We start from the raw sequence: 15,186 nt of genomic DNA, 5'->3' as shown, positions 1-15,186 counted from the left end.
TGCAATTTTTTCTTTACATACAACAGGAATTTCTTCAATTATTGGTTCCCTAAATTTTATTCTAACTATTATATTAATAAAAAATTTTTCATTAAATTATGATCAAATTAATTTATTTTCATGATCAGTATGTATTACAGTTATATTATTAATTTTATCCCTTCCAGTTCTAGCAGGAGCTATTACTATACTTCTATTTGATCGAAATTTTAATACATCATTTTTTGATCCTATAGGAGGTGGAGATCCAATTTTATATCAACATTTATTTTGATTTTTTGGTCACCCAGAAGTTTATATTCTAATTCTTCCAGGATTTGGGTTAATTTCTCAAATTATTATAAATGAAAGAGGAAAAAAAGAAACTTTTGGAAATTTAAGAATAATTTATGCTATATTAGGAATTGGATTCCTAGGATTTATTGTATGAGCTCATCATATATTTACCGTTGGATTAGATGTTGATACTCGAGCTTATTTTACATCAGCAACAATAATTATTGCTGTTCCTACAGGAATTAAAGTATTTAGATGATTAGCAACTTATCATGGTTCAAAAATAAATTTTAATATTACAATCATTTGATCAATTGGTTTTATTTTAATATTTACAATTGGAGGATTAACAGGAGTAATATTATCAAATTCATCAATTGATATTATTTTACATGATACTTATTATGTAGTAGGACATTTTCATTATGTACTATCAATAGGAGCAGTTTTTGCTATTATTACTAGATTTATTCATTGATGCCCAATAATTACAGGTCTAATATTAAATCAAAAATGATTAAAAATTCAATTTATTATAATATTTATTGGTGTAAATATAACTTTTTCCCCTCAACATTTTTTAGGCTTAATATCTATACCACGACGATATTCAGATTATCCTGATTCTTATTATTGTTGAAATTTAATTTCATCAATTGGAGCAATAATTTCAATAAATAGAATATTATTTTTCATTTTTATTATTTTTGAAAGATTAATTTCAAAACGATTAGTTATATTTAAATTTCATCAATCATTCTTTAGAATGATTAAACAATTATCCTCCCTTAGATCATTCACTAATTGAAATTCCTTTAATTATAAATAATAAAATTAAAAATATTTTTAATAATTAAAATTTAAAAATTTATTAATAAATAATATATATATATATAATTATTAATATGGCAGATTAGTGCTTTGAATTTAAAATTCAATTATAAAGATTTTTATCTTTTATTAATAAATTAATTTAATAAAATTATACTCGGGTTTATGATGGGTGCTTAAGGCTATTGAGGGTACGCCGTACGGAAAAGCGGACATCTGGTGTCCGTCTGGCCCGCGGTGTGTGACCTGGGCCAGGCAGAGAGTCGCCCGGCGTAACAATATTATTATTAATTTATCATATCGAATACGAGGTAATACACCACGAATTATAATTAATAAAATTAAATGTAATAAATAAACTACAATAAATCTTAACGATCATCAATTTATACCAAAAAATATTATTGTTAATAATAATCTTATAAATATAATATTTATATATTCAGATAAAAAAATTAACACAAATAATCTTCTATAATATTCAACATTAAAACCAGAAACCAACTCAGATTCACCTTCAATTAAATCAAATGGAACTCGATTTAAATCAATTAATGATCTTATAATAAAAATAATATATAAAGGATATATAAAAAAAAAAAAATATACATTATATTGAAATTTTAAAAATATAAAAAAAGAATAATTTTCAATTAAAATTATTAATAAAAAAAAAATTAAAAACAACAAAATTTCAAATGAAATTATTTGAGAAATAGAACGTAATGAACCTAAAATTGAGTAATTACATAAAGATACTCAACCAATAATCATAACAGGATAAACTATTAAACTCAAAATTAATATTAAAAAAATAATTCTATAATCAATAAAAAGAAAAGAATATATTCAAGGATAAATAAATCATAATATTAATGATAAAAAAAATATAATTATTGGACTATATAAATATAAATTATTAAAATTAAAAAAAAAATTCCTTTGATATCAATTTTAAAGCATCTCTAAAAGGTTGAAATAAACCTTTAATTATTAATTTATTTGGACCTTTTCGTAATTGAATATAACCTAATATTTTACGTTCAAATAAAGTTAAAAAAGCTACTCTAATCAAAATTATTAATATTATAAATAAAAAATTTAAAAAAAAAATTATTATATATTATAATTTTATTATAATTTATTTAAATTCTAAATTTAATGCACTAATTTGCTAATATAATCAAAATTATTAATTGAAATTAATAATATAATTTAATTAAAAATTATAGTCCTTTCGTACAAATAATTTATTTATTTTTATAGATAGAAACCAATCTGACTCACGTCGATTTGAACTCAAATCATGTAAGATTTTAAAAGTCGAACAGACTTAATTATTAAACTTCTGCATTTAAAATTTATCTTAATTCAACATCGAGGTCGCAATCATCTTTATTAATATGATCTTTAAAAAGATATTACGCTGTTATCCCTAAGGTAATTTATTCTTTTAATTTATAATACAAGATCATTAATTATTCTTTAATTAAAGTTTATATTTAAAATAAAGTTTTATAAATTTACTGATCCTCCCAATTAAATATTTATATTTAAAAAATTTAACATCTAATATATATAAATATAAAAATCATATAGGATCTTATCGTCCCATAAATATATTTTAGCATTTTTACTAAAAATTTAAATTAATTATATATATATGAGACAGTATATATCTCATTAATTCTTTCATTCTAGTTTTTAATTAAAAAACAATTGATTATGCTACCTTTGTACAGTCAATTATACTGCAGCCATTAAATTATTAAATCATTGGGCAGATAGACTTAAAATTAAAATCAATAAGCCATGTTTTTGATAAACAGGTGAATATATTTAATTTGCCTAATTCCTTATATATATGTATATATTTCAAAATTTATTAAAAAATAAAAATTTTAAACATAAAATATTACTAATATAATCATTATACTTAATTTAAATAAATTATAAATTATTTTTTTTATAATAAATATATATTATTCAATTTTATATAAATTTGTTAAATTTTTAAAATAAAATCATTAAATTATTAAGTATTTATTAATAAAAATTATTACTAAATCAATATAATTATAATATAAATTTTTAAATAATAATAATAATTTAATTATATATTTAAATTTATAGATTATCCCATAAATTTTTTATATAAAAATAAAAAAAATTATAAAATAAATTTTTTATATTTTTTATATATAAATTAAATTCATTTAAAAAAAAACTAGATATAAAAAAATCGATTAACATTTAATTTCTAAATATATATTATAATTTTTTATTCAACAAAAACATAATTATATATTTAACTCTTTTTCTTTCGAGAATAATGAAATTATTAAATTATATTAATTAACCCTGATACAAAAGGTACAAAATTTATTTTACTTATTTAATTCTTTAAAATTTCATTCACATTACTAAATCTATAAATCATTATATTATTTCATAAATTATTACTTTAACAATTATTTATTATACAACTTTACAAAAATATAATTTAATAAATTTTAAACTAAAATATTAAATTTATTATTTAAAAAAAAATTCAATTTAAATAATTTTCATTAAAAATGAAATATTATAAAAACTAATTTTTTATCTAAAAACATTTTCCAATATTTTTACTATGTTACGACTTATTCCACAAATGAAATTGACGGGCAATTTGTACACTTTTCAAAACTATTTTCAAATTAATTAATTTATTAATTTTACTTTTGAATCCTCTTTCAAATTAATATTAAAATATAATTATTAAAAAATTAAATTTATTATAACTCATAAATTCTTAAATATACTACATTTTGATTTGAATTAAAATTTTTTATTAAATTTTTATTAAAATTAATTTTATATAATAATATACAACAATACATAAACATCTACTTAAGTTTATCTTATCGTGGATTATCAAATTAAACCACAAGTGGCAGATAGCGCGGAGACAATGTATCTATGTGCTGAATCAAAAGTAAAACTTTTTTATTTCTAATTTCTCCAAAATTAAACTTTTACTAATATATTTGTGATGTTAGATTTACTTATTGATATGTATTTAATTATCATTTACTCAGTAAGCAAATATGCTCCAAATTATATCGTGCTTGGTCTTATCTGAATGAGAAAAGTGTGACAAATATGTTGGTAAATGATTTCATTTACTACAATGAATCAAAAATAAAAAGAATTTGATTTATGAGTTGAGGGTCTCAGCTTGTGGGAAGTTTTTAATGCTTGCGTAATGTACGCCTAGTATAGGTGCTCACATAAACGTTGAACTTCATACTACCATTTATTGACTTACAATGTAACCATTCCTTAGACTATGAACTTACAAACTAGTATAGGGAGGCCCGATATTGTATTATGGATCGCTGACATTTTAGGAGGGGGAAGAAAGAGAATAAACGTATGAGATATATAATTACGTATATATGATTACACAATTGCAGGGAACATTTTCTTAATTTAACTGTGTTTGTATAACTGTGTTTGTCAATTCACATCAGAGACCAGGCCACACACCGCGGGCAGGATGGCGCCCAGATGTCTGCACATCCTTGGCGCGTGCCCTCAGTAGTCCTAAGTACCCACCAGAGGTCTTGGAATTTTCATAGTTAAGGTCCTTCAGGCCAAGCGAGTATCTCTTGTCTTAGATTTCCTTTTACGTTTATTGTTTACTACGGGTTAACAGGGAAAGTAGGTTTTCCTCGCGTCTGCTATGTTGCGTTAGCAACTTTCTCACGAGGGCGGCTAAAACCCTTCCTGGTCCACCAACCGTCTTATTATCCAATCGGAGAAAGATGTCTACTACCCTCACTTCCTTAACAAAAATTATCATCAACAAGTCCGATAGTCCCGTGTCCTTAGACACACCCATCCCTAGCTTTCCCCAGACACAGTATCGTCAGTAAAACTTCACTTATTCCGTATCCTTAGAATAGTCAACATATCTTTACCGGTCTCTATCCTTATAACAGTCGCGTACTTAACGTATCAGTGTAACTAGGTTTTACATAAGGTGATTGGAGTGAATTGTGATTTGTGTGTGTTAATTCAGTGTGTATTTCATTGTGATTGCTGAATTCATAATAAAGATTAATGAAAACAAAATTAATAGTTGTGTTACGACTCAGCTATTTTATTTTATCGTCTAACCCTCAAGTTTACGTGACATTTGCATTGTTCTTTTGTGATCTTTGCTTACAATCTTTGGTTCATTTACTAACTAAACATACGGTTTTCTTATTGCTATAATTTAATTTTCTACGGTGGTTAGCCACCAATATTTATCTTTATTGTCTTTGAGTGTCTCACTTAAATCTACGGTTGACAATTTATACATAAGTCTTATATTGCTATCCTTATGGTCTATGTCGCTATCGTACAGTATTTTTTATTATTACGTTTCTGCTGTAGTGATAGAATAATGCTAAGTTATTATTGTTTTGGATTAATTTCACGCTATCTAAACAGGTGAAGGATTCCGGGGGGAAATAACCTGTTTTTTGAACGTGTTTATGGTATAACGGTTTTGACTATAGATTGTGGGCGACGATGAAGTTTATGATTATTTTGTGTATCTTTGACCAGTGGTCTGACTAATTTAAGAATGAAGAATCGATATGGATTAATTTGGGCTCTTCGTATAGCTTGTGATTTGCTATATTTGCTAAATTTCAATTCTGGCAATCTATATATTCCTAAACATGCTGTGATGTATTTTCTTTCAATGATTCTTAATTTTTCCGTGGCGTTGACACTTACATTGAAACAGATTTAACGACCATACATTAGAATGGTTGGTCTAATTAGTGTTTTGTAGCAGTGAAGTTTTATTGATCTGTGCGAATCTTTCTAGTAAGGTAGTCTTATGAGGTATAAGAAGAATTTATCTGCTTTCTATAACTGTGTCTTTATGTTGTCGTTGTGATTTAACCCGAAGTTTAGATGGACTCCGAAGCATCTAACTTTGTTTGCATCGGAAAATTTTCCGTTGATATTTTCTGTTGTATGGAAGAATATTTTCGAATTTATTCTCACGTCGTACTTTGCTTTTGAAGTTTTTGAAATATATGGACTGAACGAGATTGTTTCACATTTATGGGTGTAGATTCTTAGCTTCCGTGTTGGAAAGCGTAATTTTTTACTTTCTTGACTAGGTCTTGCAGCTGGATTTTTATTTGTCAGGGTTTATTGTTTCTTGTTTTATTGTTTATTAACATATCATTTACGAATGCTATTGCTGATTTATTATTTTGATTGCCGTTCTTGTTCATGCCATACATTTATAATAGGACACTAAACATGGATATTGAACAGGATAGGCCGGTTTACCGTGTCTTACTGTAGATCTCGATGCGTTTGGACCTTTTGCTTGATCCCTCTGAGAGGTAGAAGTATCTATCATTTTCTTTTTAATTTTTCCTTTATTAAACGTTCTTATTTGTTTCTACAAATACTTACATTTTTGTATCATTTGCTAATTACTATAGCATGTGAATTTCTGTGCTATTACCCATAATAAAAAAAAAACCAAATAAGATAAGGAAGGTTTTTAACGTTTTAATTAGAATGTATGGGTGTGTGATTTGTTAATAATTGAGGATGAGTAAGGATAACTATTATCATTATTATTATCATTATTCTTATCATTATCATTATCATTATCATCATCATCACCATCATCATCATCATCATTATTATTATTATTATTATTATTATTATTTTCTGTGTCCCTTGGTTCTCCTGTTATTTCTCATTCTTCTATTACGTGTCTCAGGTCTTCTTCTTTCTTTTTACATAGCTTGCATCTTTTTTCTCCCTCTTCTTTCCAGTATTCCCTTGATTTAGTCTCGTTTCCACATCTGAATCTTGCTAATATTTTTCTGTCCTTCCACTTCATCCTCCCTTCTAAGTATTTTGCTAACTCTTCTTTGGCGATTTTTCTATAATGTTTGTCATATTTTGATTCCCTTATCCTTTCCCCCCTCTCTTCTGCTTCTCTCTTTCTCCTTTCTTCTATAATTTGGTCTAGTGTCGTCTTTTCTTGCTCTTCTCTTACTTCCATCTGTGTCCCTCCATTTCTCATCCTTTCTAGTCCCTTCTTTCTCTCTCTTGCTCTTTTCCGTTATTGGCCCTTTCCCCAGTTTCTCTCTCTTTCCTTTATGCACTTCTTTACTAGTTCCTTTTTTGACTCTATGGCTTTCCCTTCATACCTTGCTGCTCTTGCTAATACTTTTTCTTTGATTTCTGTTAGCTTACATTCTTCTATCGATATATAATTCGGTGTTGTCATATCTAAACCTAAGCTCCATTTCACATATCTTCTTTGTATTCTATCCAGCCTTTCTTCCATGTTCCAGCCTCATACCTATGCTCCAAACAGCGCCACGGTCTCTACCAGCGTTCCAAACATCTTCATTCTCCTCTTGTTGTCCTGTTTGGAAATTTTTTCTTCCACGCTCCATGTTTTCTTCATTGCTATTCTTGCTCTCTTTTTCCTGTCTTCTATGTGTTTCTCATCACTACCGTTTTTTCAGTAGTATGTACCCTAGGTATCTTATCTCGTCCACTTCTTCTAATTCTCGTTCTCCCCATTTCCATTTTCTTTGTCTCCTCTTGTTCTTTCGCTTTTTCGAAAACTACACTCTTGGCCTTTTTCGTGCTCAGTTCCAATTCGGTTTCCTTTAAAAATATTTCGAATCTCTTTAGCATTTCCTTTAGCTTCTCCTCTCTATCAGCCATCAGCACAATATCGTCTGCATATGTCAATGACCATACCTTTCTTTCTCCTGCCACTATGCCCCCCCCGACTTGTCCTTTCCTTAATTCTTCTTCCAGCCCCGCCACGTAGATGTTAAATAGGGCTCAACGGGCATCCTTGTCTGACTCCCCTCACTGTCCAAAATTCTTTTGTGTTGTTATTCTTGATTCTTACCACATTCTTTGTTTCTGCGTATATCTCTTTATTCCTTCTGGTTAAGTTTTCGTTAATCCCCAATTTTCTCATTTTCTCCTCCAATTTCTTTCTGTTTAGCCTGTCGAACGCCGCTTTTAAGTCCGCAAAGCAGGCATGTAGTTTTTCTTTTTCTCTACTCAACTGTTTGTCTATGATATGGTTTATCACAAATACCGCGTCTTTCTTTTCTGAATCCAAATTGGCTCTCTTTCAGTTTGTTTTCAATCTCTGCCTTCAGTCGTTCGTGCAGTATCCCTGCACAGATCTTGTATGCTGTATCCATTAATGTTACTTTTCTGTAACCCTTCCCTACTCTCTTGTCCCTCTTTTTATATATCGGACATATTTGCTCCTTTTTTCCAATCTTCTGATATCCCCACCCCATTCCATATTTTCCTTAACAGAGCCCATAACGCTTCACCCACTTCCTTCGGTGCATACTTCTCCTTCAAGTTTCTTAGTTTGTATGTCACCTCTTCCTTCTCTATATATTATCTTCTCTCTCATCCATTATTTTCTCTTCTGCTCGATGCTCCTCTTTTTTCCTGCCCTCTTTGTGCTCTGTTCCTTCTAAAATTTCCATAAAATGATTTTTCCACTCTTCCTCGCTTATTTCATACAATCTTCATCTATATTTTCTCTTCTTCTTCTGTATTTATTTATGTATTTCCACGCTTCTTGTTCTGTTTTGATCTTCTTGATTTTCACCATTTCTTCTTCTTCGTATCTTTCCTTTCTTTGTTTGCACCTCTATTTGAATGCCTTTTTCCTCCATAAGAGCTTCTCTACTGTATTTTCCTTTCATAAACTTTGTCACCTTCCTTCTCATCTCTCTTTTACTCTCTTTTCCTCTATTTCTATTCCTTATCTTTACTTTCTTCTTTTGCATTGCTTCGTTTATCTTCTTGTTGATTTCTGTCCACATTTCCGCTACTGTTCTTTCGTTGCAGGTCCAGTCTTTACATTCGTCCAAGTATTTTTCCACACTTTTGTTTGTCCATTCCCTCTTCTCCTTCTCTTCTTCTTCCTTTTCCTCATTTTTTTTGTAATTCCGCGCCCCCCCCCCCTATTTCTATTTCTAACGGCATGTGGCCTGACTCTGTTCTTTTTCCTATTTTCATGTAAATTATTTCTTCTGTCGCCTCCTGATTGCCAATCACATAGTCTATTACTGAGTTTCCTCTCTCGCCAATATAGGTCCGCTCCTCTCCTTCTTTATCGCTGCCATTGATTATCTTTAGCAGTGTTCTTCCTTCCGCGTTTATTGTCTTGTCTTTTGATCGTCTGTTTTTTTCTTTCCCTACGTCCTCGTTTATCGACCCTCCCTCTTCTCCAGTTCTTGCGTTCCAGTCTCCGCCGATGATCACCACTTCCTCTTCTCTTCCGTCTACTCTTTCCTCTATTTTTTTCCATGTCCCTTATGTATCTTGATTATAAACCATCATTATCCTATACGTCTTGTAATTGTATATTATTTTTCTTCCAACTATATTATCACTATTTCCTTTATATCCTATTTCTCTTAGGTTTTTATTTATACCCGTTGTTATTCTTCCCTTTGCTCTTCCTTTTTTCCTTACTGTCATTGCTGCCCTGCATTTCCAGTCGAATTCTTTGGGTAGTCTATATTTTAACTTTTCTCTTTTGTCCTTACTTATTAGCCCTGCTACATTTCAGAAGCTCGTTTTCATCCCCATTGTAGTCCCCCCTCCTGTTCCTCTTTTTTCATTTTCCTTCCCCCCTCTTTCTTTCTTCCTCCAGCCTCTCTTCGTTTTCGTTCCACCTGTACCATTTGTTCTCTATTGTTAGTTTCTTGTATCCTGTCCTTACATATTCGCCTTGTTCCATTCTTTCTCTGGCTACCCTTCTTATGTGTTGCTTCCCATCCCTTTCTTTTTTTGTCAGATCATCGTCCATGTATACACCCTTTTCCCATTTGCTTTTCTCCTTCATTATCCTTATTTTTTCCTCCATTGATTTCATCGTTGCCACTATTATTGTGTTCTTGCCCCCCCCACCCCACCTTTATCATATGTGCTTTTTCTACTTCTGCCCCTATCCTCATTTTTTCGTTTATGAACTCCTTTACTGTCTCTTCATTGCTTCCTTCGTTCCAGTCCACTCCCTTGATTACTATGTTTCTTCTTCTTTCCTCTCTCTCTGCCCTGTCCTGATCCTCTCCAATTCTTCTGATTCTACCCAATAATTCTTTCTTTTCCCATTCCCACTCTCCTTTCTCTCTGTCTGTCTCTCTTTCCCTTCTTTCCCTTCTTTCCCTTCTTTCCCTTTCCTCTTTCATTTCTCTCTTCAGCTCCTCCACTTGCTTTTCCAATATACATATATTTTATTTCCTCGATCATTGCCTCGAATCCTCTTTCCATTTTCTCTATTTTTTCCACCACTGCCTCCATTACTTTCTCTCTGGCTGGTGTCTCTTTTTCTGTCGAACTGTATTTGTCCAGTGTATTTTTGAAGACTGCTTTACCAGTACTCCTTGGTCTTCCCCTGTTTGTCGCCATCTGCCGTTTCCCTACCTTACTTTGTTTTGCCGCGCTTCTAGCCTCCTAACCTCTTCTTTTCTAGTTTTTCTTATTTGTAGCTTTCTCTCGTTCTTGTCTCCTTTTTCGCTTTTCTTTTGCCTTCTCCTTGTATGCTCACTCTTTATTTTCCCTTCTTCATGCCTCTTTATGCTTCCTGTTCCTTTTTCCCTTCACACTTCACTTTTTCCCCAGAGATCTCCGTCCGTGTGTTACCCTCGGCCCGAACCGAACCGAAAGCCCAAGTAAGGATTACTATTTTTGGCAAGCGAGTTTATGTAATTGTCCATTTTGTCGTCATATGCTTTAGAGAATTTTGTGTGCACTTAGTATCGATGTTAGTATAGTTGATATATATATATATATATATATATATATATATATGGATATGTGTATATTAGTTAGTTAGAGGAGGTAGAACAAGAATTTTCCCGTTGATGGATTGGATAAGAATGTGAATTTTCGTTGTTTGATATAAATTTATTCCTACGTTTGCCTTCTTCTTCTCTTTTAATTTCGCTCTAGTAGTTTGTCGTTAGAACCAAAGCTCAGTTCATTTACTACGATGGTTTCTATTGCCACAATTTTCTTGCCCTTCGAGTTTAATAATCGAGGATGATTCCAACGATCCTCCCTGTGTGGGGTTCGTGTGGTTTCGCAAGCCTTGCCCAAAGACGGGCAATATTTTGACAACAGTGGGAGGAGGAATGCGAAGATCGATGGGTGTTTTCGATAATCGAAAACACCGTTTGCACACGCCAACACAGCGAACGATCCTTTGGTTAAATTTTCGAAGGGAAATTGTTCTGCTATTTCTCTCTTACAATCGCATGCAATGATGGCAAGAATATCGGTAAATAGCAATGCCGGTATTGCTCTTAATTTTCGATTGACCCTGACGATGTATTTAATGGTCCTCTCTGTGCGGGACTTGTGTGATTTCGCAAGCCTTGCCCAAAGACGGGCAATGTTTTGCCAACAATGGGAGAAGGAATGCGAAGATCAGTGGGTGTTTGAGTAGCTGAAAACACCGTTCGCACAAGCCGACACAGCGGACAACCCCTTTGTTTAAAGTTTAAACAATGATTCTATCTTCAAAACCGTTCACGAAAATAAAACGAGATCGATGATAGGAAGTTCTAATTCGAGTCTCGAGGGCAACGAAATTATCAGAGAAGAAGGAAATTTTCAAAATTAATTTTCTTACCTTGAGGAGTAGGTGCTGTCTGGCGCCATTACCTCAGCTGCTCCGGTGGTCGTCGATGTTTTTGTTGGGTTTATTACTTGAACTCGAATATAGTTTACTATCAACTTTTACTTTATTTATCTATTTCGATACAGACTGAACAATTTACTAACTGGATTAATACCGCAATTACAATGCCCGTTTCTGTCTAAGCGATGAAATGAGGACTTCAAAGATAAAATTTTCTTTTTACTTAGTCGCGGCTCTCTTTTCTTGACCGAAAAACTAAAGACCCCGAAACGCAAAATACTATACAAAATTTTAAAACGCAATGATGAGCGCAATAACGAAAGTAGTAACAATGAACACAAAGAGTGAACAAAATAATAATGAACCGTAATAACAATGATCACTAAGAATGAATACAAAAATAATGAGCACAATATGGTACGTAAATTATAATGAGCACAAAGAATGATTAAAATAATAATGAGCGCTGCGCTATGTTGCTACGCTTATTTATAATGCCATCCCCCACGGAGTGGTGGTCCACTGGGGCTTCACTTCCGTGGGAATCGGGATGTTGCAGTTTGGGTTTCCTGAAATCGTACGTGAGACTGTCTTCTCATATCTATGATTCTTACCTCTGAATGAAAATCGACGCATCATAATAGTGTGATGCTGGTAGTGAACATCTTAAGAGAATCTTAATTAGCCTAGGCCCTGTTTTTAATATTTGATTTCATTCGACTGCATGTGGCCTTCTTTCATCTACTGGCCGTCGGTTTTTCGTAATCGCCACGCAAGCACGTGTTGCCGTACGGGTATATGTGTCGCTATCGAGTTTTACTGCCTCGGCTCCCATTGTTGGCATAACATACGGTCAGCGTTACAGTTACGTAATTATTTCATTCTAACCACTTCTAGTTAATTATGATTGCGACAATAGATCATGGGAGTTGTGGTGTCTTGACAAGAGATACCCTGCTTTCTCCCATGGGTTATTTACATTTTCCATTTCTGCTGCTATATTTTTATTGATTGTAGTATAATTTGACATTAATTGATGTACGGTACAAGGAGAAATGAGAACATTCTCCCATGAGAATATTATATGTTTTACCAGTTTATATTTTTTAAATGTTATATTTTATAAATTATATACATGCAGAAAAGATATGAAAGTTATAGAAGGAAATCTAAATAGAATCTTGTTATATTTTTTATTGATTACTATTAAGGTGTTTTGAAAGCAAAATGATAGCTTATACGCAATATTTTATTGTTTTACTTCTCATTGAATTATGCAAGTAAATCAGTTAGTCAATCAAAGTAAGACTATATATACATTACAAATAACTGTAACGTCTTAAAAATTACAAAATTCATTAATGGATATTGAAACATGGTAACATAATCCTTAGAAAGGTCTGTGAAATATAACACAAGGGTGAGCAGAGAGCAATCGCCGGTATCAACGAATGCCAAAGGATATGCCAAAATAGTAGGTCTTATTAAACGATCTTTTATTAAACGATCGACGCTTTTGCAACGATGTAAACATTTGAAACATCCAACATTGAAACGCTGGATATTTCTCGCCTCTCGCCGTAGAGAAAAGCTATAGAAATTACGAAAGTACGTATGCAGTGTAGGAAGTATCGAAGAAAGGATGTATTTAGTGATGGAAAATAATTTGACTCGAATGCGTTAGATGTTCCTAAGAATCATGCAGTACTAAACCATTATTCAGATAAAAAAAAAGGAGAAGAAAAGTGGAAAGATTAGAAATGATATACTTGCGTTGCGAACTTTGGGACGGAAACGGAAAGAAGATGCGCATGATACGTTTAGAATATGAACATGTTGGGTAGTGGAGAAATGACACTTATAGATATATGGAAGGAAAAAAATAATAACGGATGGATTCTTTCGTTCGTGCACTTAAATCAGATGATCATGTGGTTAGTATGAATTTCTGTAATAACGTCATTGGAAGAAATGGAGTTAATTATTCCTGCGCGATATAAAACGCAGCATACGCCAACCTCCTAATTATGGAAATTTTCATCACTTTATAGACGAATATATTTGTATGATTTGAATGTACAACTATCTCTAAAGAAATTACATGTAGAATTTTAGCATGTTTCTCTTGGCATAAAAATTGTGCAATATGATCAAGCAACAGTGATATAAAATAATATCACGTTGCAGTTTATCTGAACGAAAAAAAGAAATATTTACTTGTGTAATATTCACAAATAAAACTATGCAATTACCAGAGATATCGCAATCGATCGAAAATGTTGCACGATTCAAAACAGTTTCTTAAAAAAAGTTGAAAGAAGTGTTGGTTTATTAGATCATGTGAAACAAGAAAGTATTCACATAATGACAACTCCGAGGCTCTACTTCCTAGGATTATAGGATTTGAAGGTGCAGTTCTACCCCAGAAATGCTTGTAGAGCCTCTTCACCTCGCTTGCCTCTGGCGGTTGCCTGCCTGGTTCTAAGTAAGCCAAGTCATTGTTAACAATTACATCGGCCAACATCCTTGGACACATTTTAAAGATCTCCTGACAGCATGCGTTGACCCAAGATGACGGCATGCAGATAGGTTGTGTTCGCGTCGCTTCGTACACTGTCCGTGTGTACAAACAGTACGCCACGAATGTAATCCAGATGTCTTCACGTGGGCAGACGCCACCCGCCACCCGCCACCCGCCACGAATGCAAGCATGGTTTTGCAACCCTTGAAAACGCAAAAGCCTGAAAAAGGGGCAGAGTGGTCAACCCCTAAAGATATTAATATAAGCGCTACACCGATAAAGCAAAACAGCCCAGAAATCAAGAAGCGGTCTGATGAAGAGAAGGAGGATACTAAAGAAGAATCGCGGCCAATACCCGACATAAGGGAACGAGCTAGCGATATGGAAAAGAGGGTCCTACCATTCTGCCACGACACGAGCAACAAAGTTAACAAGGGCAAACCGCAACGATAATGCGTTACTTTAAGGATATGAGAGGATTTGTGGAGAATCTCCTGCTCCACAACTGTCATCTAGCCGGAAGGCTAGAACAAGCTAACAGCTAAGAATAAGGAAACTGCGATATTAAGCGCTGTGAGTAAGTCGCTGGAAGCCAGCAAGCGGCTTAAAACGGCCGTTAAGAAAACAACGAAGGCCGAGCCAAAACAGCTCTCGTACGCGGAAAAAGTGAAGATGGCCAGCAATAAAGCGGACAAATGGCGGTAAAACCACCGAGAAATGTGGTTATAATCCGGTCGGAAGTTGAGGATGGTGAAATAAGAACCAGCGGAGAAGCGCGCGACGCGCTATTCACGCTAGTAATCCCCCGTAAAGGGGGAATACAAGTCACAGCAGTTGA

The 15,186-nt window shown here is 32.5% G+C and overlaps 1 protein-coding gene and 2 pseudogenes across 1 annotated transcript; 1 reads left to right on the top strand and 2 right to left on the bottom strand.

Annotated features, from left to right (window-relative positions):
• The first annotated feature begins 274 nt into the window (after positions 1-274).
• Positions 275-1,046, top strand: LOC117215523 (annotated as a pseudogene).
• Positions 1,047-7,239: 6,193 nt separating this feature from the next.
• On the bottom strand, positions 7,240-7,594 carry LOC117215525. Its single transcript, XM_033461881.1, is given in 1 exon segment — positions 7,240-7,594. A coding segment is annotated over 1 exon segment (351 nt). The 3' UTR covers positions 7,240-7,243.
• A 1,695-nt stretch (positions 7,595-9,289) lies between these two features.
• Positions 9,290-10,924, bottom strand: LOC117215524 (annotated as a pseudogene).
• Between the last annotated feature and the right edge of the window lie 4,262 nt (positions 10,925-15,186).

This window comes from Bombus bifarius, unplaced genomic scaffold (genome assembly GCF_011952205.1).
Source record: "Bombus bifarius isolate JDL3187 unplaced genomic scaffold, Bbif_JDL3187 scf7180000009696_frag, whole genome shotgun sequence".
NCBI lineage: Eukaryota > Metazoa > Arthropoda > Insecta > Hymenoptera > Apidae > Bombus > Bombus bifarius.
Note: the sequence above shows the minus strand (reverse complement) of the source record. Positions and strands in the feature narration are given on the sequence as shown.